This window comes from Procambarus clarkii, chromosome 9 (genome assembly GCF_040958095.1).
Source record: "Procambarus clarkii isolate CNS0578487 chromosome 9, FALCON_Pclarkii_2.0, whole genome shotgun sequence".
Lineage (NCBI taxonomy): Eukaryota > Metazoa > Arthropoda > Malacostraca > Decapoda > Cambaridae > Procambarus > Procambarus clarkii.
The window spans coordinates 38,056,101-38,083,220 of NC_091158.1; the positions used below are offsets into that span (position 1 = coordinate 38,056,101).

At 34.1% G+C, this 27,120-nt stretch overlaps 1 protein-coding gene across 1 annotated transcript in view; it reads right to left on the bottom strand.

Annotated features, from left to right (window-relative positions):
• The window catches only part of LOC138362881 (selection and upkeep of intraepithelial T-cells protein 5-like), a 99,035-nt gene that overhangs the window by 54,035 nt on the left and 17,880 nt on the right, over positions 1–27,120 (bottom strand). Inside the window, exons 11-20 of the mRNA XM_069321456.1 lie at positions 25,270–25,395; positions 23,202–23,327; positions 21,106–21,231; positions 19,039–19,164; positions 16,971–17,096; positions 14,902–15,027; positions 12,835–12,960; positions 10,775–10,900; positions 8,708–8,833; positions 6,642–6,767 (exon numbers count right to left, since the gene is read on the bottom strand). Coding sequence (XP_069177557.1) covers positions 6,642–6,767; positions 8,708–8,833; positions 10,775–10,900; positions 12,835–12,960; positions 14,902–15,027; positions 16,971–17,096; positions 19,039–19,164; positions 21,106–21,231; positions 23,202–23,327; positions 25,270–25,395 — 1,260 coding nt within the window. The remainder of the gene's footprint in view (positions 1–6,641; positions 6,768–8,707; positions 8,834–10,774; positions 10,901–12,834; positions 12,961–14,901; positions 15,028–16,970; positions 17,097–19,038; positions 19,165–21,105; positions 21,232–23,201; positions 23,328–25,269; positions 25,396–27,120) is intronic.

A 27,120-nucleotide genomic window follows, 5' to 3' on the forward strand; every position in this document is an offset into this window, starting at 1 on the left:
ATTTCTATAACAATCAGATATTAAATTTAGCACATAATAAAGGATTCTATTGATCAGTTTTATGAAAAGAAATGTTTAGTGCAATAATATAATTATTCAAAGTTACCCTTCCAAAAATATGCAATATTTGATGTTTAATCAACAAATGGACTTTGGACTAAAATGTCTCAATAGGTTTGTAGAAGCACAAACTCTATAAGGTGTAATTTGCATGTAAATTGATTAATAAATGAAAGCTGAGAAACACCTTGAAGTTGTAAATTACTTACCTGAGTAACATCGAGGGGTTGAGGATGTGTGAGGAGGGTCGAAGCGGGGTGTGGCTGCTGCGTCATGCCTCCCACAGCTGAGGCGGGGAGGCCGCCTGTATCTTCACTTGATAATAACCTCCCTTGTGCTACAGCGTCTCTCCTTTCCAGCCAACGACGGCGACCACGTGTCAAATTGGCTACTCTTGCATTCAGACCCTTCCGTTTATAGGTCATTGTGCGCTAGACGCTACAAAAGCGAGATTCCAGGAGCAAAAATGGAGGTGCACATCAACACCCTCCACTCTCAACAGGACACAACATGTGACTGGTAACTGGCTGCCTCTCCCACCCCCGCTAGGAGACGGTTGCCATTGAGTGTATATTTGTTGTCATATATACAGAGTTATTTCCGACGTTATTACGGAAAAATTGACGTTTAGAACGTACGACGCAATACTCTTGGCGCGCCACAGCCGCGGGGCACCGGATTCTGCACAATTACGCATGGAAATGTACCATAAATACTTTAATTTATATCATAACATTCTCGGGTTTGCGCCAAAGTGTTGCCAGAACGTTGTAGTATTTTTATAAATTTTTCAAAAAGATTCGATTTTTCCGAATTTTTGCGATGATAAGCCCCCTTAAGAAGATGAAAATATTACATAATATATAATTAATGAATAATGAATAGTTCATTCCCTTTTTTGAAAGGAGAGGAAGTATTCCAAAGTGTAATTTATTTTATGTTTGCCGTACAAATTAATTAAATGTTTAAATGGTGGTGAAAGAATATTCATTTTTCTGAAACATATTCTTCATAGACCTCTCTCATTCAAACGAAGGAAAGGGAAACTAAAGTCACTGTTTAATTTTACACAACAAAACATTTATCTTCATCATCAGCATGTCAAAAAAAAAAAAGACAAGAGCAAGGTAATAGTTGTATACAAGACAAAGAACGCAATGAGTTTGTGATTTAAATTTTTACATTGAACGACAATTACATTATTACAATGTGTACTACAATATTGACCTACATTATGTTAAATGTGGTTAAGAACTTATTACTGTGTCTTTGATGCTATACAAAAATAATAAAAACATCTCGAGCATAAACATTGATATAAAAATTAAATAATAATTTATATTTATAAGAAATAATGTCCGTCTACGATGACATAACCATGGCACAACTAGCCAGATTAAGAAGACCATGGAGAACTTTTATATCTTCGATTAAATACGACGATGAACTAACAAGAATGATATATCTATATTATGCCGATAGACTTGATATTACTCTGGAATTACATTGCAATGTACCACCACCAATGGTACATCGTGTGCATAAAACATACAGTATATCAATAACGCCAGTAACTCTTTATTCGATAAAATTTTGGATGGGAACGAATAAAAAAGGGTATCCCGTGGCATCACAATTGCAATTTATAATGCGAGTTATGGTAACTGACAGGAAAACGGGAAAATATTATTATTTGTTTGTAGAACTTATCGCTAACCGCGACGAACGGCGTACAATGTTCTGTAAATTCAATTTAAATAAATCTTCTTTGTATGGCCAAAATGAAAGACTCAAATGCCAAACTCATGTAAATGGATATCGATCCTATGCTAAAGATCCGCTTGTATTTCTGACGATGATACAAGCGTCTAACGAAGAAAGAGAAGCTCTGAAAGAGATGATGAGAGCCGAGGGAATAAGAATCCCTTTATCATCATCATCATCATCTTATTCATATAATAAAGTTTGTCAAACTGCAAAAGAGAAGCTTTTGAGATTGTAACGATATTTCAATCGACATTATTACTTTAGGTATATGATGTTCGACAATATACAGTGGTAATTAACCAGAGATACTATTGCTTTCGAAGAATGTTTATATGGCCAAGAATGGTCTGAATACGCTCATGAAAAGAGAATTCAACACGAAAAATATTGCTTGTTCAACGACAGAGAGTTTCAACTAACAAAGTTGCACATGAAACCCAGTTTTAAGTTTTTTTTTAGAAGGTTCATGCATATGTATGACTGTGGGAAAATTGGTTACACCATACTTTGGAATAAGGACACTACTACCACATATCGGGTATTTAGCGATTGTGAGGAAGAATACTCTGAAATTTTTTGTGGTACTGATCATTTGTTAAATCACATCGACAGAGTGTATCATGTGAATCAATTTGGTAACTGGTGGCATGATGATGGTGATGGAAGAAACATGGAACCATGTGTGAATTCATATGGTGAACTAATTGCACGCATGCATGTGAAAAATTATGGAGAAATTTATTTCAAAATGATCATAGTAACTTATAGCACCCCATTTGACGTACTATCTGAATGTATTCTTTTTCTAACCCGAGATCTCAAACTCTTTGTGGATATTATTCAAACGGGGAACAAGGATGAAATTTATAGTTTTATCGTTCGAGACGAGGGTTTATCATCATCTCCGCACAAATATGACAATCGTTTACGAGCTATATGTACTCGGGCAGTTACAAGTTATTTTTTGGATGTTAGAACAACAGAATGGGGTTGGACAGCGGCCACTCTGTGCGAAGAAATGGCTTCCACCCTCCAGATCCCGGATTTCTTTAAATATCAATTTATCGATGATGAACTTAAATGGAGTCTAATGGTTAGTTCCTGGAAGAGAGCCGTGGAAGATTTGACATTAGATGATAATATAGCTGAACGGAGCAAGGCTGCATTTATGGCTAAATCACAAAAACTGGATAAATTGATAGATGAAAAAATAGCCGTCACACTGGAGTACTTGAGCCAGCAGGGATGTCTTGATGAGTTGGATATATATACATTATTTTATGCTTCTTTAGTAAAAGATCCTATTATAAACTTGGATTATGCTTCTTTGGCCGAGAAGTGGTAAAGAAAAAGATGATTTGAGTTGGAGTAAATTATCTTCTGTATAATTCAATCATAATATGGGGAACCATTAAAGAACAATAAATGAGGGCGCTGGGGCATCTTCCCGCTCTCACAGTAGGGAAGGAGGGGAGGGGGGGCCATCTTCCCACTCTCACAGTAGGGAAGGAGGGGAAGGGGGGGGGGGCATCTTCCCGCTCTCTCAGTAGGGAGGTGAAACATGTGTATGGGTGTACTCCTGTCCGTGGTGGTTCCCTATTTACTACCGGGTGAACAGGGGCACCAGGGTGAAAGAAAATGACCATTTGTTTCTGCTTTTTTTTCTGGGGATCAAACCCGGGCCCTTAGGACTACCACCCTAGAGCGCTGTCCACTCAGCCGCCAGGCCCTGTGTACTCGCCTAATTGTGCTTGCCTTGCGGGGGTTGAGCTCTGACTCTTTGGTCCCGCCTCTCAACTGTCAATCAACTGGTGTACAGATTCCTGAGCCTATTGGGCTCTATCATATCTACTTTAAAACTGTGTATGGAGTCAGCCTCCACCACACCACTGCCTAGTGCATTCCATCCGTTAACTACTGACATTGAAAAAGTTCTTTCTAACGTCCCTGTGGCTCATGTGGGTACTCAATACCCACCTGTGTTCCCTTGTGTGTGTACCACCCATGTTAAATAATTCATCCTTTTCTACCTTATCAATTCCCCGTGTGCGTGTGTGCGTGTGCGGTAGACACGCTTTGCCCGCAGATAGTATCAGTTAAGCCTCTCCAGGAGTAAAGAGATTGAAAAGCTTGCAAGCCCTTTTTCCGGGAGAAGCCAACGTGATTTGCTCGAGTGTTCGTGTCTTGAGGAAACACGGTCGCGTCGCCGCCTGGTTGATTATGCTTGAGGAAGGCAGGTATCAAGCAGGAGAGAAGGAAGGAGGTGGGTAGGTGGGGAGGTGTTAGGGGTGAGGTAATGTGCAGTATCTCCCTCCTTGCCTTCTACTCTCATCCCTCCCAGCCTATGTAGAAAAAAATCACTCAACCAACGTTACCAGGTTTTTGTAACATACACACATTGAGGAGCATTGGCCAACTCAATTCATACATTTTGTATGGTTTAGTGACGGTGACGACCACTGCCATTTAATGAAACTCGTTCACACGTCCAAAACAGTAGTGACATATTTATTGGGATTGTGTAAGAGACACAAAGCACTGTGTAGTATTTTAAGTTATTTTACTGAATTGATTATGTTATAAAATATTTGTTTATTATTCTTATAATAAATAAATCTTGAAGTTGGGAGCAAATGCTAAAAGTATAAATAAAAACCATTGATGAATCTTAGTAATGTAATAATGCTCAACCAATTAATTCACATATTTCTTTACATTAGAAAGGGAACTTAAGTGACTGACTGGACTCTGGCCGATGGTAGATTTAACCAGTTCAGTTATCATTTTCTGCACTTCAGAGTTACCTACTTCTTCCGTTAATCGCAAGGTAACATTTTATAAATGATCCACACTATCTTTAGTTAGCACCTTAATAACAGTTATATGGGTAGTTAATTTATATTGGGGATATTTAGCCAAATTTACCTATTTTTTTTTTTTTTTTACATGATACATGCTATTATTGACTAATTTATATTATTAATACGTGTATATTAATTTTATTTAACAGTTCTAAAGTTATATATATAGAAATAGAAATTTAGTAGCCACACTCCTACTAACATTCGGAATATTCAGCTGCACAAAGCTTTTAAAAAAACATTTTATCAATGTTTCCCTTTAAATCTTTTTCATCTTCGATTACATCAAGTTCCCCAATAGAAAAATATTTAGACAAAGATAATTCTTTTCTTTTAAATATTACTTTAGAACCATGTATAATTAAATTAAAGCCATTTCTTAGACACAATATTGTAATTGTAAATGTTTATGCTATAAAAATATGGATGGGATCTACTCGAAAAAGATATCCTGCGGCATCCCAATTACAATTTATACTGCGAGTCGTAGTTAAGGAGCATGAAAGATATTGTTCTTATATGTTTGTGGAACTCTTCTCTAATATTGACCAAAGAAGCATCATGTTCTGTGGACAGAATTTCCAGGACCCCTGTCATTATGACTTATGGCCTATCGCGGGATATAGGTCCTACGCCAAAGATCCTTCCATATTTCTGATGATGATACAAGCTTCCAATCAGGAACGAGAAGCTCTGAGAGAGATGATGATAGCAGATGGAATATCGATTCCATCGCCATGTAGCAAAGTTGATCAGGCTGCGGTCAAAAGGCTTATGTCCCTCAAACAATATTTGAATCGGCATTATTATTTCAGGCACATGATGTTTAAAAATATACGTTGGGAATTAACCCGAGATTTGAGAGCTTACGAAGCATGGTTGAAAAATACAAAATGGCTTACCTGCATTGATGACAGGATGAAACAACATAGACCCTATTGTTTACATAAAAAATTTGGTTGTAACGACCCTCGTGAAGATATAATTTATAGGGACCCCAACTATAAAATTAGATATCATTTGGGGGTACCCGAACATTGTAATAAATGGCCTAAAAATTATACATTTCGGGTTTTCAGTGATGGTGATAAAAAGTGTGATGATATATGTTGTATTAACATAGGAAAGCTTGACCGAATTTATCATTTAAATTCTGGGAAGAGTGAATTAATTGCTCGAATAGTGGCGAAAGACTATGGATCCTTTTATGTAGAAAGGGTAAACCGCGTACTTTTCATAACCCGAAATCCCCATCTCTTTATGGACCTCATTCAAATGGGAGAAAAGGAAGAAATCTGTCGTTTTATTATAGAAGACGAAGGTTTATCATCATCATCATCACCACCACCTCCAAATAGTTTGCAGGCAATGTGCGTCAATCAATTTGTGAATTCCTTTTTGGATATTATTAGAATGGGATATTGGACCGTGGCCTGCTTACGTAGAACAATCAACACCAACTCTAATATTCCTCATTTTTTAAAACGCCAATTAATCAATGAAGTTCAACGGAATCTAATGATTAGATCATGGGAAAGAGCAGTAGCAGATGAAACAACTACTGAACTTTTATTTCAAACACACCACAGACCCCGAGATGAGAAACATTGGCAAATTGGATAGCGATCACTATTCATATATTTTGTATGGTTTAGTGACGGTGACGACCACTGCCATTTAATGAAACTCGTTCACATGTCCAAAACAGTAGTGACATATTTATTGGGATTGTGTAAGAGACACAAAGCACTGTGTAGTATTTTAAGTTATTTTACTGAATTGATTATGTTATAAAATATTTGTTTATTATTCTTATAATAAATAAATCTTGAAGTTGGGAGCAAATGCTAAAAGTATAAATAAAAACCATTGATGAATCTTAGTAATGTAATAATGCTCAACCAATTAATTCACATATTTCTTTACATTAGAAAGGGAACTTAAGTGACTGACTGGACTCTGGCCGATGGTAGATTTAACCAGTTCAGTTATCATTTTCTGCACTTCAGAGTTACCTACTTCTTCCGTTAATCGCAAGGTAACATTTTGTAAATGATCCACACTATCTTTAGTTAGCACCTTAATAACAGTTATATGGGTAGTTAATTTATATTGGGGATATTTAACCAAATTTACCTATTTTTTTTTTTTTACATGATTCATGCTATTATTGACTAATTTATATTATTAATACGTGTATATTAATTTTATTTAACAGTTCTAAAGTTATATATATAGAAATAGAAATTTAGTAGCCACACTCCTACTAACATTCGGAATATTCAGCTGCACAAAGCTTTTAAAAAAACATTTTATCAATGTTTCCCTTTAAATCTTTTTCATCTTCGATTACATCAAGTTCCCCAATAGAAAAATATTTAGACAAAGATAATTCTTATCTTTTAAATATTACTTTAGAACCATGTATAATTAAATTAAAGCCATTTCTTAGACACAATATTGTAATTGTAAATGTTTATGCTATAAAAATATGGATGGGATCTACTCGAAAAAGATATCCTGCGGCATCCCAATTACAATTTATACTGCGAGTCGTAGTTAAGGAGCATGAAAGATATTGTTCTTATATGTTTGTGGAACACTTCTCTAACATTGACCAAAGAAGCATCATGTTCTGTGGACAGAATTTCCAGGACCCCTGTCATTATGACTTATGGCCTATCACGGGATATAGGTCCTACGCCAAAGATCCTTCCATATTTCTGATGATACAAGCTTCCAATCAGGAACGAGAAGCTCTGAGAGAGATGATGATAGCAGATGGAATATCGATTCCATCGCCATGTAGCAAAGTTGATCAGGCTGCGGTCAAAAGGCTTATGTCCCTCAAACAATATTTGAATCGGCATTATTATTTCAGGCACATGATGTTTAAAAATATACGTTGGGAATTAACCCGAGATTTGAGAGCTTACGAAGCATGGTTGAAAAATACAAAATGGCTTACCTGCATTGATGACAGGATGAAACAACATAGACCCTATTGTTTACATAAAAAATTTGGTTGTAACGACCCTCGTGAAGATATAATTTATAGGGACCCCAACTATAAAATTAGATATCATTTGGGGGTACCCGAATATTGTAATAAATGGCCTAAAAATTATACATTTCGGGTTTTCAGTGATGGTGATAAAAAGTGTGATGATATATGTTGTATTAACATAGGAAAGCTTGACCGAATTTATCATTTAAATTCTGCGAAGAGAGAATTAATTGCTCGAATAGTGGCGAAAGACTATGGATCCTTTTATGTAGAAAGGGTAAACCGCGTACTTTTCATAACCCGAAATCCCCATCTCTTTATGGACCTCATTCAAATGGGAGAAAAGGAAGAAATCTGTCGTTTTATTATAGAAGACGAAGGTTTATCATCATCATCATCACCACCACCTCCAAATAGTTTGCAGGCAATGTGCGTCAATCAATTTGTGAATTCCTTTTTGGATATTAATAGAATGGGATATTGGACCGTGGCCTGCTTACGTAGAACAATCAACACCAACCCTAATATTCCTCATTTTTTAAAACGCCAATTAATCAATGAAGTTCAATGGAATCTAATGATTAGATCATGGGAAAGAGCAGTAGCAGATGAAACAACTACTGAACTTTTATTTCAAACACACCACAGACCCCGAGATGAAAAACATTGGCAAATTGGATAACGATCACTATTCATATATTTTGTATGGTTTAGTGACGGTGACGACCACTGCCATTTAATGAAACTCGTTCACATGTCCAAAACAGTAGTGACATATTTATTGGGATTGTGTAAGAGACACAAAGCACTGTGTAGTATTTTAAGTTATTATACTGAATTGATTATGTTATAAAATATTTGTTTATTATTCTTATAATAAATAATTCTTGAAGTTGGGAGCAAATGCTAAAAGTATAAATAAAAACCATTGATGAATCTTAGTAATGTAATAATGCTCAACCAATTAATTCACATATTTCTTTACATTAGAAAGGGAACTTAAGTGACTGACTGGACTCTGGCCGATGGTAGATTTAACCAGTTCAGTTATCATTTTCTGCACTTCAGAGTTACCTACTTCTTCCGTTAATCGCAAGGTAACATTTTGTAAATGATCCACACTATCTTTAGTTAGCACCTTAATAACAGTTATATGGGTAGTTAATTTATATTGGGGATATTTAGCCAAATTTACCTATTTTTTTTTTTACATGATTCATGCTATTATTGACTAATTTATATTATTAATACGTGTATATTAATTTTATTTAACAGTTCTAAAGTTATATATATAGAAATAGAAATTTAATAGCCACACTCCTACTAACATTCGGAATATTCAGCTGCACAAAGCTTTTAAAAAAACATTTTATCAATGTTTCCCTTTAAATCTTTTTCATCTTCGATTACATCAAGTTCCCCAATAGAAAAATATTTAGACAAAGATAATTCTTATCTTTTAAATATTACTTTAGAACCATGTATAATTAAATTAAAGCCATTTCTTAGACACAATATTGTAATTGTAAATGTTTATGCTATAAAAATATGGATGGGATCTACTCGAAAAAGATATCCTGCGGCATCCCAATTACAATTTATACTGCGAGTCGTAGTTAAGGAGCATGAAAGATATTGTTCTTATATGTTTGTGGAACTCTTCTCTAATATTGACCAAAGAAGCATCATGTTCTGTGGACAGAATTTCCAGGACCCCTGTCATTATGACTTATGGCCTATCACGGGATATAGGTCCTACGCCAAAGATCCTTCCATATTTCTGATGATGATACAAGCTTCCAATCAGGAACGAGAAGCTCTGAGAGAGATGATGATAGCAGATGGAATATCGATTCCATCGCCATGTAGCAAAGTTGATCAGGCTGCGGTCAAAAGGCTTATGTCCCTCAAACAATATTTGAATCGGCATTATTATTTCAGGCACATGATGTTTAAAAATATACGTTGGGAATTAACCCGAGATTTGAGAGCTTACGAAGCATGGTTGAAAAATACAAAATGGCTTACCTGCATTGATGACAGGATGAAACAACATAGACCCTATTGTTTACATAAAAAATTTGGTTGTAACGACCCTCGTGAAGATATAATTTATAGGGACCCCAACTATAAAATTAGATATCATTTGGGGGTACCCGAACATTGTAATAAATGGCCTAAAAATTATACATTTCGGGTTTTCAGTGATGGTGATAAAAAGTGTGATGATATATGTTGTATTAACATAGGAAAGCTTGACCGAATTTATCATTTAAATTCTGGGAAGAGTGAATTAATTGCTCGAATAGTGGCGAAAGACTATGGATCCTTTTATGTAGAAAGGGTAAACCGCGTACTTTTCATAACCCGAAATCCCCATCTCTTTATGGACCTCATTCAAATGGGAGAAAAGGAAGAAATCTGTCGTTTTATTATAGAAGACGAAGGTTTATCATCATCATCATCACCACCACCTCCAAATAGTTTGCAGGCAATGTGCGTCAATCAATTTGTGAATTCCTTTTTGGATATTATTAGAATGGGATATTGGACCGTGGCCTGCTTACGTAGAACAATCAACACCAACTCTAATATTCCTCATTTTTTAAAACGCCAATTAATCAATGAAGTTCAACGGAATCTAATGATTAGATCATGGGAAAGAGCAGTAGCAGATGAAACAACTACTGAACTTTTATTTCAAACACACCACAGACCCCGAGATGAGAAACATTGGCAAATTGGATAGCGATCACTATTCATATATTTTGTATGGTTTAGTGACGGTGACGACCACTGCCATTTAATGAAACTCGTTCACATGTCCAAAACAGTAGTGACATATTTATTGGGATTGTGTAAGAGACACAAAGCACTGTGTAGTATTTTAAGTTATTTTACTGAATTGATTATGTTATAAAATATTTGTTTATTATTCTTATAATAAATAAATCTTGAAGTTGGGAGCAAATGCTAAAAGTATAAATAAAAACCATTGATGAATCTTAGTAATGTAATAATGCTCAACCAATTAATTCACATATTTCTTTACATTAGGAAGGGAACTTAAGTGACTGACTGGACTCTGGCCGATGGTAGATTTAACCAGTTCAGTTATCATTTTCTGCACTTCAGAGTTACCTACTTCTTCCGTTAATCGCAAGGTAACATTTTGTAAATGATCCACACTATCTTTAGTTAGCACCTTAATAACAGTTATATGGGTAGTTAATTTATATTGGGGATATTTAGCCAAATTTACCTATTTTTTTTTTTTTACATGATTCATGCTATTATTGACTAATTTATATTATTAATACGTGTATATTAATTTTATTTAACAGTTCTAAAGTTATATATATAGAAATAGAAATTTAGTAGCCACACTCCTACTAACATTCGGAATATTCAGCTGCACAAAGCTTTTAAAAAAACATTTTATCAATGTTTCCCTTTAAATCTTTTTCATCTTCGATTACATCAAGTTCCCCAATAGAAAAATATTTAGACAAAGATAATTCTTATCTTTTAAATATTACTTTAGAACCATGTATAATTAAATTAAAGCCATTTCTTAGACACAATATTGTAATTGTAAATGTTTATGCTATAAAAATATGGATGGGATCTACTCGAAAAAGATATCCTGCGGCATCCCAATTACAATTTATACTGCGAGTCGTAGTTAAGGAGCATGAAAGATATTGTTCTTATATGTTTGTGGAACACTTCTCTAACATTGACCAAAGAAGCATCATGTTCTGTGGACAGAATTTCCAGGACCCCTGTCATTATGACTTATGGCCTATCACGGGATATTGGTCCTACGCCAAAGATCCTTCCATATTTCTGATGATACAAGCTTCCAATCAGGAACGAGAAGCTCTGAGAGAGATGATGATAGCAGATGGAATATCGATTCCATCGCCATGTAGCAAAGTTGATCAGGCTGCGGTCAAAAGGCTTATGTCCCTCAAACAATATTTGAATCGGCATTATTATTTCAGGCACATGATGTTTAAAAATATACGTTGGGAATTAACCCGAGATTTGAGAGCTTACGAAGCATGGTTGAAAAATACAAAATGGCTTACCTGCATTGATGACAGGATGAAACAACATAGACCCTATTGTTTACATAAAAAATTTGGTTGTAACGACCCTCGTGAAGATATAATTTATAGGGACCCCAACTATAAAATTAGATATCATTTGGGGGTACCCGAATATTGTAATAAATGGCCTAAAAATTATACATTTCGGGTTTTCAGTGATGGTGATAAAAAGTGTGATGATATATGTTGTATTAACATAGGAAAGCTTGACCGAATTTATCATTTAAATTCTGCGAAGAGAGAATTAATTGCTCGAATAGTGGCGAAAGACTATGGATCCTTTTATGTAGAAAGGGTAAACCGCGTACTTTTCATAACCCGAAATCCCCATCTCTTTATGGACCTCATTCAAATGGGAGAAAAGGAAGAAATCTGTCGTTTTATTATAGAAGACGAAGGTTTATCATCATCACCACCACCTCCAAATAGTTTGCAGGCAATGTGCGTCAATCAATTTGTGAATTCCTTTTTGGATATTAATAGAATGGGATATTGGACCGTGGCCTGCTTACGTAGCACAATCAACACCAACCCTAATATTCCTCATTTTTTAAAACGCCAATTAATCAATGAAGTTCAATGGAATCTAATGATTAGATCATGGGAAAGAGCAGTAGCAGATGAAACAACTACTGAACTTTTATTTCAAACACACCACAGACCCCGAGATGAGAAACATTGGCAAATTGGATAACGATCACTATTCATATATTTTGTATGGTTTAGTGACGGTGACGACCACTGCCATTTAATGAAACTCGTTCACATGTCCAAAACAGTAGTGACATATTTATTGGGATTGTGTAAGAGACACAAAGCACTGTGTAGTATTTTAAGTTATTATACTAAATTGATTATGTTATAAAATATTTGTTTATTATTCTTATAATAAATAAATCTTGAAGTTGGGAGCAAATGCTAAAAGTATAAATAAAAACCATTGATGAATCTTAGTAATGTAATAATGCTCAACCAATTAATTCACATATTTCTTTACATTAGAAAGGGAACTTAAGTGACTGACTGGACTCTGGCCGATGGTAGATTTAACCAGTTCAGTTATCATTTTCTGCACTTCAGAGTTACCTACTTCTTCCGTTAATCGCAAGGTAACATTTTGTAAATGATCCACACTATCTTTAGTTAGCACCTTAATAACAGTTATATGGGTAGTTAATTTATATTGGGGATATTTAGCCAAATTTACCTATTTTTTTTTTTTACATGATTCATGCTATTATTGACTAATTTATATTATTAATACGTGTATATTAATTTTATTTAACAGTTCTAAAGTTATATATATAGAAATAGAAATTTAGTAGCCACACTCCTACTAACATTCGGAATATTCAGCTGCACAAAGCTTTTAAAAAAACATTTTATCAATGTTTCCCTTTAAATCTTTTTCATCTTCGATTACATCAAGTTCCCCAATAGAAAAATATTTAGACAAAGATAATTCTTATCTTTTAAATATTACTTTAGAACCATGTATAATTAAGTTAAAGCCATTTCTTAGACACAATATTGTAATTGTAAATGTTTATGCTATAAAAATATGGATGGGATCTACTCGAAAAAGATATCCTGCGGCATCCCAATTACAATTTATACTGCGAGTCGTAGTTAAGGAGCATGAAAGATATTGTTCTTATATGTTTGTGGAACTCTTCTCTAACATTGACCAAAGAAGCATCATGTTTTGTGGACAGAATTTCCAGGACCCCTGTCATTATGACTTATGGCCTATCACGGGATATAGGTCCTACGCCAAAGATCCTTCCATATTTCTGATGATGATACAAGCTTCCAATCAGGAACGAGAAGCTCTGAGAGAGATGATGATAGCAGATGGAAAATCGATTCCATCGCCATGTAGCAAAGTTGATCAGGCTGCGGTCAAAAGGCTTATGTCCCTCAAACAATATTTGAATCAGCATTATTATTTCAGGCACATGATGTTTAAAAATATACTTGGGAATTAACCTGAGATTTGAGAGCTTACGAAGCATGGTTGAAAAATACAAAATGGCTTACCTGCATTGATGACAGGATGAAACAACATAGACCCTATTGTTTACATAAAAAATTTGGTTGTAACGACCCTCGTGAAGATATAATTTATAGGGACCCCAACTATAAAATTAGATATCATTTGGGGGTACCCGAATATTGTAATAAATGGCCTAAAAATTATACATTTCGGGTCTTCAGTGATGGTGATAAAAAGTGTGATGATATATGTTGTATTAACATAGGAAAGCTTGACCGAATTTATCAATTAAATTCTGCGAAGAGAGAATTAATTGCTCGAATAGTGGCGAAAGACTATGGATCCTTTTATGTAGAAAGGGTAAACCGCGTACTTTTCATAACCCGAAATCCCCATCTCTTTATGGACCTCATTCAAATGGGAGAAAAGGAAGAAATCTGTCGTTTTATTATAGAAGACGAAGGTTTATCATCATCATCATCACCACCACCTCCAAATAGTTTGCAGGCAATGTGCGTCAATCAATTTGTGAATTCCTTTTTGGATATTAATAGAATGTGATATTGGACCGTGGCCTGCTTATGTAGAACAATCAATACCAACCCTAATATTCCTCATTTTTTAAAACGCCAATTAATCAATGAAGTTCAACGGAATCTAATGATTAGATCATGGGAAAGAGCAGTAGCAGATGAAACAACTACTGAACTTTTATTTCAAACACACCACAGACCCCGAGATGAGAAACATTAGCAAATTGGATAGCGATCACTATTCATATATTTTGTATGGTTTAGTGACGGTGACGACCACTGCCATTTAATGAAACTCGTTCACATGTCCAAAACAGTAGTGACATATTTATTGGGATTGTGTAAGAGACACAAAGCACTGTGTAGTATTTTAAGTTATTTTACTGAATTGATTATGTTATAAAATATTTGTTTATTATTCTTATAATAAATAAATCTTGAAGTTGGGAGCAAATGCTAAAAGTATAAATAAAAACCATTGATGAATCTTAGTAATGTAATAGTGCTCAACCAATTAATTCACATATTTCTTTACATTAGAAAGGGAACTTAAGTGACTGACTGGACTCTGGCCGATGGTAGATTTAACCAGTTCAGTTATCATTTTCTTCACTTCAGAGTTACCTACTTCTTCCGTTAATCGCAAGGTAACATTTTGTAAATGATCCACACTATCTTTAGTTAGCACCTTAATAACAGTTATATGGGTAGTTAATTTATATTGGGGATATTTAGCCAAATTTACCTATTTTTTTTTTTTTACATGATTCATGCTGTTATTGACTAATTTATATTATTAATACGTGTATATTAATTTTATTTAACAGTTCTAAAGTTATATATATAGAAATAGAAATTTAGTAGCCACACTCCTACTAACATTCGGAATATTCAGCTGCACAAAGCTTTTAAAAAAACATTTTATCAATGTTTCCCTTTAAATCTTTTTCATCTTCGATTACATCAAGTTCCCCAATAGAAAAATATTTAGACAAAGATAATTCTTATCTTTTAAATATTACTTTAGAACCATGTATAATTAAATTAAAGCCATTTCTTAGACACAATATTGTAATTGTAAATGTTTATGCTATAAAAATATGGATGGGATCTACTCGAAAAAGATATCCTGCGGCATCCCAATTACAATTTATACTGCGAGTCGTAGTTAAGGAGCATGAAAGATATTGTTCTTATATGTTTGTGGAACTCTTCTCTAATATTGACCAAAGAAGCATCATGTTCTGTGGACAGAATTTCCAGGACCCCTGTCATTATGACTTATGGCCTATCACGGGATATAGGTCCTACGCCAAAGATCCTTCCATATTTCTGATGATGATACAAGCTTCCAATCAGGAACGAGAAGCTCTGAGAGAGATGATGATAGCAGATGGAATATCGATTCCATCGCCATGTAGCAAAGTTGATCAGGCTGCGGTCAAAAGGCTTATGTCCCTCAAACAATATTTGAATCGGCATTATTATTTCAGGCACATGATGTTTAAAAATATACGTTGGGAATTAACCCAAGATTTGAGAGCTTACGAAGCATGGTTGAAAAATACAAAATGGCTTACCTGCATTGATGACAGGATGAAACAACATAGACCCTATTGTTTACATAAAAAATTTGGTTGTAACGACCCACGTGAAGATATAATTTATAGGGACCCCAACTATAAAATTAGATATCATTTGGGGGTACCCGAATATTGTAATAAATGGCCTTAAAATTATACATTTCGGGTTTTCAGTGATGGTGATAAAAAGTGTGATGATATACGTTGTATTAACATAGGAAAGCTTGACCGAATTTATCATTTAAATTCTGCGAAGAGAGAATTAATTGCTCGAATAGTGGCGAAAGACTATGGATCCTTTTATGTAGAAAGGGTAAACCGCGTACTTTTCATAACCCGAAATCCCCATCTCTTTAAGGACCTCATTCAAATGGGAGAAAAGGAAGAAATCTGTCGTTTTATTACAGAAGACGAAGGTTTATCATCATCATCATCACCACCACCTCCAAATAGTTTGCAGGCAATGTGCGTCAATCAATTTGTGAATTCCTTTTTGGATATTAATAGAATGGGATATTGGACCGTGGCCTGCTTACGTAGAACAATCAACACCAACCCTAATATTCCTCATTTTTTAAAACGCCAATTAATCAATGAAGTTCAATGGAATCTAATGATTAGATCATGGGAAAGAGCAGTAGCAGATGAAACAACTACTGAACTTTTATTTCAAACACACCACAGACCCCGAGATGAAAAACATTGGCAAATTGGATAACGATCACTATTCATATATTTTGTATGGTTTAGTGACGGTGACGACCACTGCCATTTAATGAAACTCGTTCACATGTCCAAAACAGTAGTGACATATTTATTGGGATTGTGTAAGAGACACAAAGCACTGTGTAGTATTTTAAGTTATTATACTGAATTGATTATGTTATAAAATATTTGTTTATTATTCTTATAATAAATAATTCTTGAAGTTGGGAGCAAATGCTAAAAGTATAAATAAAAACCATTGATGAATCTTAGTAATGTAATAATGCTCAACCAATTAATTCACATATTTCTTTACATTAGAAAGGGAACTTAAGTGACTGACTGGACTCTGGCCGATGGTAGATTTAACCAGTTCAGTTATCATTTTCTGCACTTCAGAGTTACCTACTTCTTCCGTTAATCGCAAGGTAACATTTTGTAAATGATCCACACTATCTTTAGTTAGCACCTTAATAACAGTTATATGGGTAGTTAATTTATATTGGGGATATTTAGCCAAATTTACCTATTTTTTTTTTTTACATGATTCATGCTATTATTGACTAATTTATATTATTAATACGTGTATATTAATTTTATTTAACAGTTCTAAAGTTATATACATAGAAATAGAAATTTAGTAGCCACACTCCTACTAACATTCGGAATATTCAGCTGCACAAAGCTTTTAAAAAAACATTTTATCAATGTTTCCCTTTAAATCTTTTTCATCTTCGATTACATCAAGTTCCCCAATAGAAAAATATTTAGACAAAGATAATTCTTATCTTTTAAATATTACTTTAGAACCATGTATAATTAAATTAAAGCCATTTCTTAGACACAATATTGTAATTGTAAATGTTTATGCTATAAAAATATGGATGGGATCTACTCGAAAAAGATATCCTGCGGCATCCCAATTACAATTTATACTGCGAGTCGTAGTTAAGGAGCATGAAAGATATTGTTCTTATATGTTTGTGGAACTCTTCTCTAATATTGACCAAAGAAGCATCATGTTCTGTGGACAGAATTTCCAGGACCCCTGTCATTATGACTTATGGCCTATCACGGGATATAGGTCCTACGCCAAAGATCCTTCCATATTTTTGATGATGATACAAGCTTCCAATCAGGAACGAGAAGCTCTGAGAGAGATGATGATAGCAGATGGAATATCGATTCCATCGCCATGTAGCAAAGTTGATCAGGCTGCGGTCAAAAGGCTTATGTCCCTCAAACAATATTTGAATCGGCATTATTATTTCAGGCACATGATGTTTAAAAATATACGTTGGGAATTAACCCAAGATTTGAGAGCTTACGAAGCATGGTTGAAAAATACAAAATGGCTTACCTGCATTGATGACAGGATGAAACAACATAGACCCTATTGTTTACATAAAAAATTTGGTTGTAACGACCCTCATGAAGATATAATTTATAGGGACCCCAACTATAAAATTAGATATCATTTGGGGGTACCCGAATATTGTAATAAATGGCCTAAAAATTATACATTTCAGGTTTTCATTGATGGTGATAAAAAGTGTGATGATATATGTTGTATTAACATAGGAAAGCTTGACAGAATTTATCATTTAAATTCTGCGAAGAGAGAATTAATTGCTCGAATAGTGGCGAAAGACTATGGATCCTTTTATGTAGAAAGGGTAAACCGCGTACTTTTCATATCCCGAAATCCCCATCTCTTTATGGACCTCATTCAAACGGGAGAAAAGGAAGAAATCTGTCGTTTTATTATAGAAGACGAAGGTTTATCATCATCATCATCACCACCACCTCCAAATAGTTTGCAGGCAATGTGCGTCAATCAATTTGTGAATTCCTTTTTGGATATTAATAGAATGTGATATTGGACCGTGGCCTGCTTACGTAGAACAATCAACACCAACCCTAATATTCCTCATTTTTTAAAACGCCAATTAATCAATGAAGTTCAACGGAATCTAATGATTAGATCATGGGAAAGAGCAGTAGCAGATGAAACAACTACTGAACTTTTATTTCAAACACACCACAGACCCCGAGATGAGAAACATTGGCAAATTGGATAGCGATCACTATTCATATATTTTGTATGGTTTAGTGACGGTGACGACCACTGCCATTTAATGAAACTCGTTCACATGTCCAAAACAGTAGTGACATATTTATTGGGATTGTGTAAGAGACACAAAGCACTGTGTAGTATTTTAAGTTATTTTACTGAATTGATTATGTTATAAAATATTTGTTTATTATTCTTATAATAAATAAATCTTGAAGTTGGGAGCAAATGCTAAAAGTATAAATAAAAACCATTGATGAATCTTAGTAATGTAATAGTGCTCAACCAATTAATTCACATATTTCTTTACATTAGAAAGGGAACTTAAGTGACTGACTGGACTCTGGCCGATGGTAGATTTAACCAGTTCAGTTATCATTTTCTTCACTTCAGAGTTACCTACTTCTTCCGTTAATCGCAAGGTAACATTTTGTAAATGATCCACACTATCTTTAGTTAGCACCTTAATAACAGTTATATGGGTAGTTAATTTATATTGGGGATATTTAGCCAAATTTACCTATTTTTTTTTTTTTTACATGATTCATGCTATTATTGACTAATTTATATTATTAATACGTGTATATTAATTTTATTTAACAGTTCTAAAGTTATATATATAGAAATAGAAATTTAGTAGCCACACTCCTACTAACATTCGGAATATTCAGCTGCACAAAGCTTTTAAAAAAACATTTTATCAATGTTTCCCTTTAAATCTTTTTCATCTTCGATTACATCAAGTTCCCCAATAGAAAAATATTTAGACAAAGATAATTCTTATCTTTTAAATATTACTTTAGAACCATGTATAATTAAATTAAAGCCATTTCTTAGACACAATATTGTAATTGTAAATGTTTATGCTATAAAAATATGGATGGGATCTACTCGAAAAAGATATCCTGCGGCATCCCAATTACAATTTATACTGCGAGTCGTAGTTAAGGAGCATGAAAGATATTGTTCTTATATGTTTGTGGAACACTTCTCTAACATTGACCAAAGAAGCATCATGTTCTGTGGACAGAATTTCCAGGACCCCTGTCATTATGACTTATGGCCTATCATGGGATATAGGTCCTACGCCAAAGATCCTTCCATATTTCTGATGATACAAGCTTCCAATCAGGAACGAGAAGCTCTGAGAGAGATGATGATAGCAGATGGAATATCGATTCCATCGCCATGTAGCAAAGTTGATCAGGCTGCGGTCAAAAGGCTTATGTCCCTCAAACAATATTTGAATCGGCATTATTATTTCAGGCACATGATGTTTAAAAATATACGTTGGGAATTAACCCGAGATTTGAGAGCTTACGAAGCATGGTTGAAAAATACAAAATGGCTTACCTGCATTGATGACAGGATGAAACAACATAGACCCTATTGTTTACATAAAAAATTTGGTTGTAATGACCCTCGTGAAGATATAATTTATAGGGACCCCAACTATAAAATTAGATATCATTTGGGGGTACCCGAATATTGTAATAAATGGCCTAAAAATTATACATTTCGGGTTTTCAGTGATGGTGATAAAAAGTGTGATGATATATGTTGTATTAACATAGGAAAGCTTGACCGAATTTATCAATTAAATTCTGCGAAGAGAGAATTAATTGCTCGAATAGTGGCGAAAGACTATGGATCCTTTTATGTAGAAAGGGTAAACCGCGTACTTTTCATAACCCGAAATCCCCATCTCTTTATGGACTTCATTCAAATGGGAGAAAAGGAAGAAATCTGTCGTTTTATTATAGAAGACGAAGGTTTATCATCATCATCATCACCACCACCTCCAAATAGTTTGCAGGCAATGTACGTCAATCAATTTGTGAATTCCTTTTTGGATATTAATAGAATGGGATATTGGACCGTGGCCTGCTTACGTAGAACAATCAACACCAACCCTAATATTCCTCATTTTTTAAAACGCCAATTAATCAATGAAGTTCAACGGAATCTAATGATTAGATCATGGGAAAGAGCAGTAGCAGATGAAACAACTACTGAACTTTTATTTCAAACACACCACAGACCCCGAGATGAGAAACATTGGCAAATTGGATAGCGATCACTATTCATATATTTTGTATGGTTTAGTGACGGTGACGACCACTGCCATTTAATGAAACTCGTTCACATGTCCAAAACAGTAGTGACATATTTATTGGGATTGTGTAAGAGACACAAAGCACTGTGTAGTATTTTAAGTTATTTTACTGAATTGATTATGTTATAAAATATTTGTTTATTATTCTTATAATAAATAAATCTTGAAGTTGGGAGCAAATGCTGAAAGTATAAATAAAAACCATTGATGAATCTTAGTAATGTAATAATGCTCAACCAATTAATTCACATATTTCTTTACATTAGAAAGGGAACTTAAGTGTCTGACTGGACTCTGGCCGATGGTAGATTTAACCAGTTCAGTTATCATTTTCTGCACTTCAGAGTTACCTACTTCTTCCGTTAATCGCAAGGTAACATTTTGTAAATGATCCACACTATCTTTAGTTAGCACCTTAATAACAGTTATATGGGTAGTTAATTTATATTGGGGATATTTAGCCAAATTTACCTATTTTTTTTTTTTTTTACATGATTCATGCTATTATTGACTAATTTATATTATTAATACGTGTATATTAATTTTATTTAACAGTTCTAAAGTTATATATATAGAAATAGAAATTTAGTAGCCAAACTCCTACTAACATTCGGAAATATTCAGCTGCACAAAGCTTTTAAAAAAACATTTTATCAATGTTTCCCTTTAAATCTTTTTCATCTTCAATTACATCAAGTTCCCCAATAGAAAAATATTTAGACAAAGATAATTCTTTTCTTTTAAATATTACTTTAGAACCATGTATAATTAAATTAAAGCCATTTCTTAGACACAATATTGTAATTGTAAATGTTTATGCTATAAAAATATGGATGGGATCTACTCGAAAAAGATATCCTGCGGTATCCCAATTACAATTTATACTGCGAGTCGTAGTTAAGGAGCATGAAAGATATTGTTCTTATATGTTTGTGGAACTCTTCTCTAATATTGACCAAAGAAGCATCATGTTCTGTGGACAGAATTTCCAGGACCCCTGTCATTATGACTTATGGCCTATCGCGGGATATAGGTCCTACGCCAAAGATCCTTCCATATTTCTGATGATGATACAAGCTTCCAATCAGGAACGAGAAGCTCTGAGAGAGATGATGATAGCAGATGGAATATCGATTCCATCGCCATGTAGCAAAGTTGATCAGGCTGCGGTCAAAAGGCTTATGTCCCTCAAACAATATTTGAATCGGCATTATTATTTCAGGCACATGATGTTTAAAAATATACGTTGGGAATTAACCCAAGATTTGAGAGCTTACGAAGCATGGTTGAAAAATACAAAATGGCTTACCTGCATTGATGACAGGATGAAACAACATAGACCCTATTGTTTACATAAAAAATTTGGTTGTAACGACCCTCGTGAAGATATAATTTATAGGGACCCCAACTATAAAATTAGATATCATTTGGGGGTACCCGAATATTGTAATAAATGGCCTAAAAATTATACATTTCAGGTTTTCATTGATGGTGATAAAAAGTGTGATGATATATGTTGTATTAACATAGGAAAGCTTGACAGAATTTATCATTTAAATTATGCGAAGAGAGAATTAATTGCTCGAATAGTGGCGAAAGACTATGGATCCTTTTATGTAGAAAGGGTAAACCGCATACTTTTCATAACCCGAAATCCCCATCTCTTTATGGACCTCATTCAAACGGGAGAAAAGGAAGAAATCTGTCGTTTTATTATAGAAGACGAAGGTTTATCATCATCATCATCATCACCACCCCCTCCATGTAAAAACACCTACAAGCCAAATAGTTTGCAGGCAATGTGCGTCAATCAATTTGTGAATTCCTTTTTGGATATTAATAGAATGGGATATTGGACCGTGGCCTGCTTACGTAGAACAATCAACACCAACCCTAATATTCCTCATTTTTTAAAACGCCAATTAATCAATGAAGTTCAATGGAATCTAATGATTAGATCATGGGAAAGAGCAGTAGCAGATGAAACAACTACTGAACTTTTATTTCAAACACACCACAGACCCCGAGATGAAAAACATTGGCAAATTGGATAACGATCACTATTCATATATTTTGTATGGTTTAGTGACGGTGACGACCACTGCCATTTAATGAAACTCGTTCACATGTCCAAAACAGTAGTGACATATTTATTGGGATTGTGTAAGAGACACAAAGCACTGTGTAGTATTTTAAGTTATTATACTGAATTGATTATGTTATAAAATATTTGTTTATTATTCTTATAATAAATAATTCTTGAAGTTGGGAGCAAATGCTAAAAGTATAAATAAAAACCATTGATGAATCTTAGTAATGTAATAATGCTCAACCAATTAATTCACATATTTCTTTACATTAGAAAGGGAACTTAAGTGACTGACTGGACTCTGGCCGATGGTAGATTTAACCAGTTCAGTTATCATTTTCTGCACTTCAGAGTTACCTACTTCTTCCGTTAATCGCAAGGTAACATTTTGTAAATGATCCACACTATCTTTAGTTAGCACCTTAATAACAGTTATATGGGTAGTTAATTTATATTGGGGATATTTAGCCAAATTTACCTATTTTTTTTTTTTACATGATTCATGCTATTATTGACTAATTTATATTATTAATACGTGTATATTAATTTTATTTAACAGTTCTAAAGTTATATATATAGAAATAGAAATTTAGTAGCCACACTCCTACTAACATTCGGAATATTCAGCTGCACAAAGCTTTTAAAAAAACATTTTATCAATGTTTCCCTTTAAATCTTTTTCATCTTCGATTACATCAAGTTCCCCAATAGAAAAATATTTAGACAAAGATAATTCTTATCTTTTAAATATTACTTTAGAACCATGTATAATTAAATTAAAGCCATTTCTTAGACACAATATTGTAATTGTAAATGTTTATGCTATAAAAATATGGATGGGATCTACTCGAAAAAGATATCCTGCGGCATCCCAATTACAATTTATACTGCGAGTCGTAGTTAAGGAGCATGAAAGATATTGTTCTTATATGTTTGTGGAACTCTTCTCTAATATTGACCAAAGAAGCATCATGTTCTGTGGACAGAATTTCCAGGACCCCTGTCATTATGACTTATGGCCTATCACGGGATATAGGTCCTACGCCAAAGATCCTTCCATATTTTTGATGATGATACAAGCTTCCAATCAGGAACGAGAAGCTCTGAGAGAGATGATGATAGCAGATGGAATATCGGTTCCATCGCCATGTAGCAAAGTTGATCAGGCTGCGGTCAAAAGGCTTATGTCCCTCAAACAATATTTGAATCGGCATTATTATTTCAGGCACATGATGTTTAAAAATATACGTTGGGAATTAACCCAAGATTTGAGAGCTTACGAAGCATGGTTGAAAAATACAAAATGGCTTACCTGCATTGATGACAGGATGAAACAACATAGACCCTATTGTTTACATAAAAAATTTGGTTGTAACGACCCTCATGAAGATATAATTTATAGGGACCCCAACTATAAAATTAGATATCATTTGGGGGTACCCGAATATTGTAATAAATGGCCTAAAAATTATACATTTCAGGTTTTCATTGATGGTGATAAAAAGTGTGATGATATATGTTGTATTAACATAGGAAAGCTTGACAGAATTTATCATTTAAATTCTGCGAAGAGAGAATTAATTGCTCGAATAGTGGCGAAAGACTATGGATCCTTTTATGTAGAAAGGGTAAACCGCGTACTTTTCATATCCCGAAATCCCCATCTCTTTATGGACCTCATTCAAACGGGAGAAAAGGAAGAAATCTGTCGTTTTATTATAGAAGACGAAGGTTTATCATCATCATCATCACCACCACCTCCAAATAGTTTGCAGGCAATGTGCGTCAATCAATTTGTGAATTCCTTTTTGGATATTAATAGAATGTGATATTGGACCGTGGCCTGCTTACGTAGAACAATCAACACCAACCCTAATATTCCTCATTTTTTAAAACGCCAATTAATCAATGAAGTTCAACGGAATCTAATGATTAGATCATGGGAAAGAGCAGTAGCAGATGAAACAACTACTGAACTTTTATTTCAAACACACCACAGACCCCGAGATGAGAAACATTGGCAAATTGGATAGCGATCACTATTCATATATTTTGTATGGTTTAGTGACGGTGACGACCACTGCCATTTAATGAAACTCGTTCACATGTCCAAAACAGTAGTGACATATTTATTGGGATTGTGTAAGAGACACAAAGCACTGTGTAGTATTTTAAGTTATTTTACTGAATTGATTATGTTATAAAATATTTGTTTATTATTCTTATAATAAATAAATCTTGAAGTTGGGAGCAAATGCTAAAAGTATAAATAAAAACCATTGATGAATCTTAGTAATGTAATAGTGCTCAACCAATTAATTCACATATTTCTTTACATTAGAAAGGGAACTTAAGTGACTGACTGGACTCTGGCCGATGGTAGATTTAACCAGTTCAGTTATCATTTTCTTCACTTCAGAGTTACCTACTTCTTCCGTTAATCGCAAGGTAACATTTTGTAAATGATCCACACTATCTTTAGTTAGCACCTTAATAACAGTTATATGGGTAGTTAATTTATATTGGGGATATTTAGCCAAATTTACCTATTTTTTTTTTTTTTACATGATTCATGCTATTATTGACTAATTTATATTATTAATACGTGTATATTAATTTTATTTAACAGTTCTAAAGTTATATATATAGAAATAGAAATTTAGTAGCCACACTCCTACTAACATTCGGAATATTCAGCTGCACAAAGCTTTTAAAAAAACATTTTATCAATGTTTCCCTTTAAATCTTTTTCATCTTCGATTACATCAAGTTCCCCAATAGAAAAATATTTAGACAAAGATAATTCTTATCTTTTAAATATTACTTTAGAACCATGTATAATTAAATTAAAGCCATTTCTTAGACACAATATTGTAATTGTAAATGTTTATGCTATAAAAATATGGATGGGATCTACTCGAAAAAGATATCCTGCGGCATCCCAATTACAATTTATACTGCGAGTCGTAGTTAAGGAGCATGAAAGATATTGTTCTTATATGTTTGTGGAACACTTCTCTAACATTGACCAAAGAAGCATCATGTTCTGTGGACAGAATTTCCAGGACCCCTGTCATTATGACTTATGGCCTATCATGGGATATAGGTCCTACGCCAAAGATCCTTCCATATTTCTGATGATACAAGCTTCCAATCAGGAACGAGAAGCTCTGAGAGAGATGATGATAGCAGATGGAATATCGATTCCATCGCCATGTAGCAAAGTTGATCAGGCTGCGGTCAAAAGGCTTATGTCCCTCAAACAATATTTGAATCGGCATTATTATTTCAGGCACATGATGTTTAAAAATATACGTTGGGAATTAACCCGAGATTTGAGAGCTTACGAAGCATGGTTGAAAAATACAAAATGGCTTACCTGCATTGATGACAGGATGAAACAACATAGACCCTATTGTTTACATAAAAAATTTGGTTGTAATGACCCTCGTGAAGATATAATTTATAGGGACCCCAACTATAAAATTAGATATCATTTGGGGGTACCCGAATATTGTAATAAATGGCCTAAAAATTATACATTTCGGGTTTTCAGTGATGGTGATAAAAAGTGTGATGATATATGTTGTATTAACATAGGAAAGCTTGACCGAATTTATCAATTAAATTCTGCGAAGAGAGAATTAATTGCTCGAATAGTGGCGAAAGACTATGGATCCTTTTATGTAGAAAGGGTAAACCGCGTACTTTTCATAACCCGAAATCCCCATCTCTTTATGGACTTCATTCAAATGGGAGAAAAGGAAGAAATCTGTCGTTTTATTATAGAAGACGAAGGTTTATCATCATCATCATCACCACCACCTCCAAATAGTTTGCAGGCAATGTACGTCAATCAATTTGTGAATTCCTTTTTGGATATTAATAGAATGGGATATTGGACCGTGGCCTGCTTACGTAGAACAATCAACACCAACCCTAATATTCCTCATTTTTTAAAACGCCAATTAATCAATGAAGTTCAACGGAATCTAATGATTAGATCATGGGAAAGAGCAGTAGCAGATGAAACAACTACTGAACTTTTATTTCAAACACACCACAGACCCCGAGATGAGAAACATTGGCAAATTGGATAGCGATCACTATTCATATATTTTGTATGGTTTAGTGACGGTGACGACCACTGCCATTTAATGAAACTCGTTCACATGTCCAAAACAGTAGTGACATATTTATTGGGATTGTGTAAG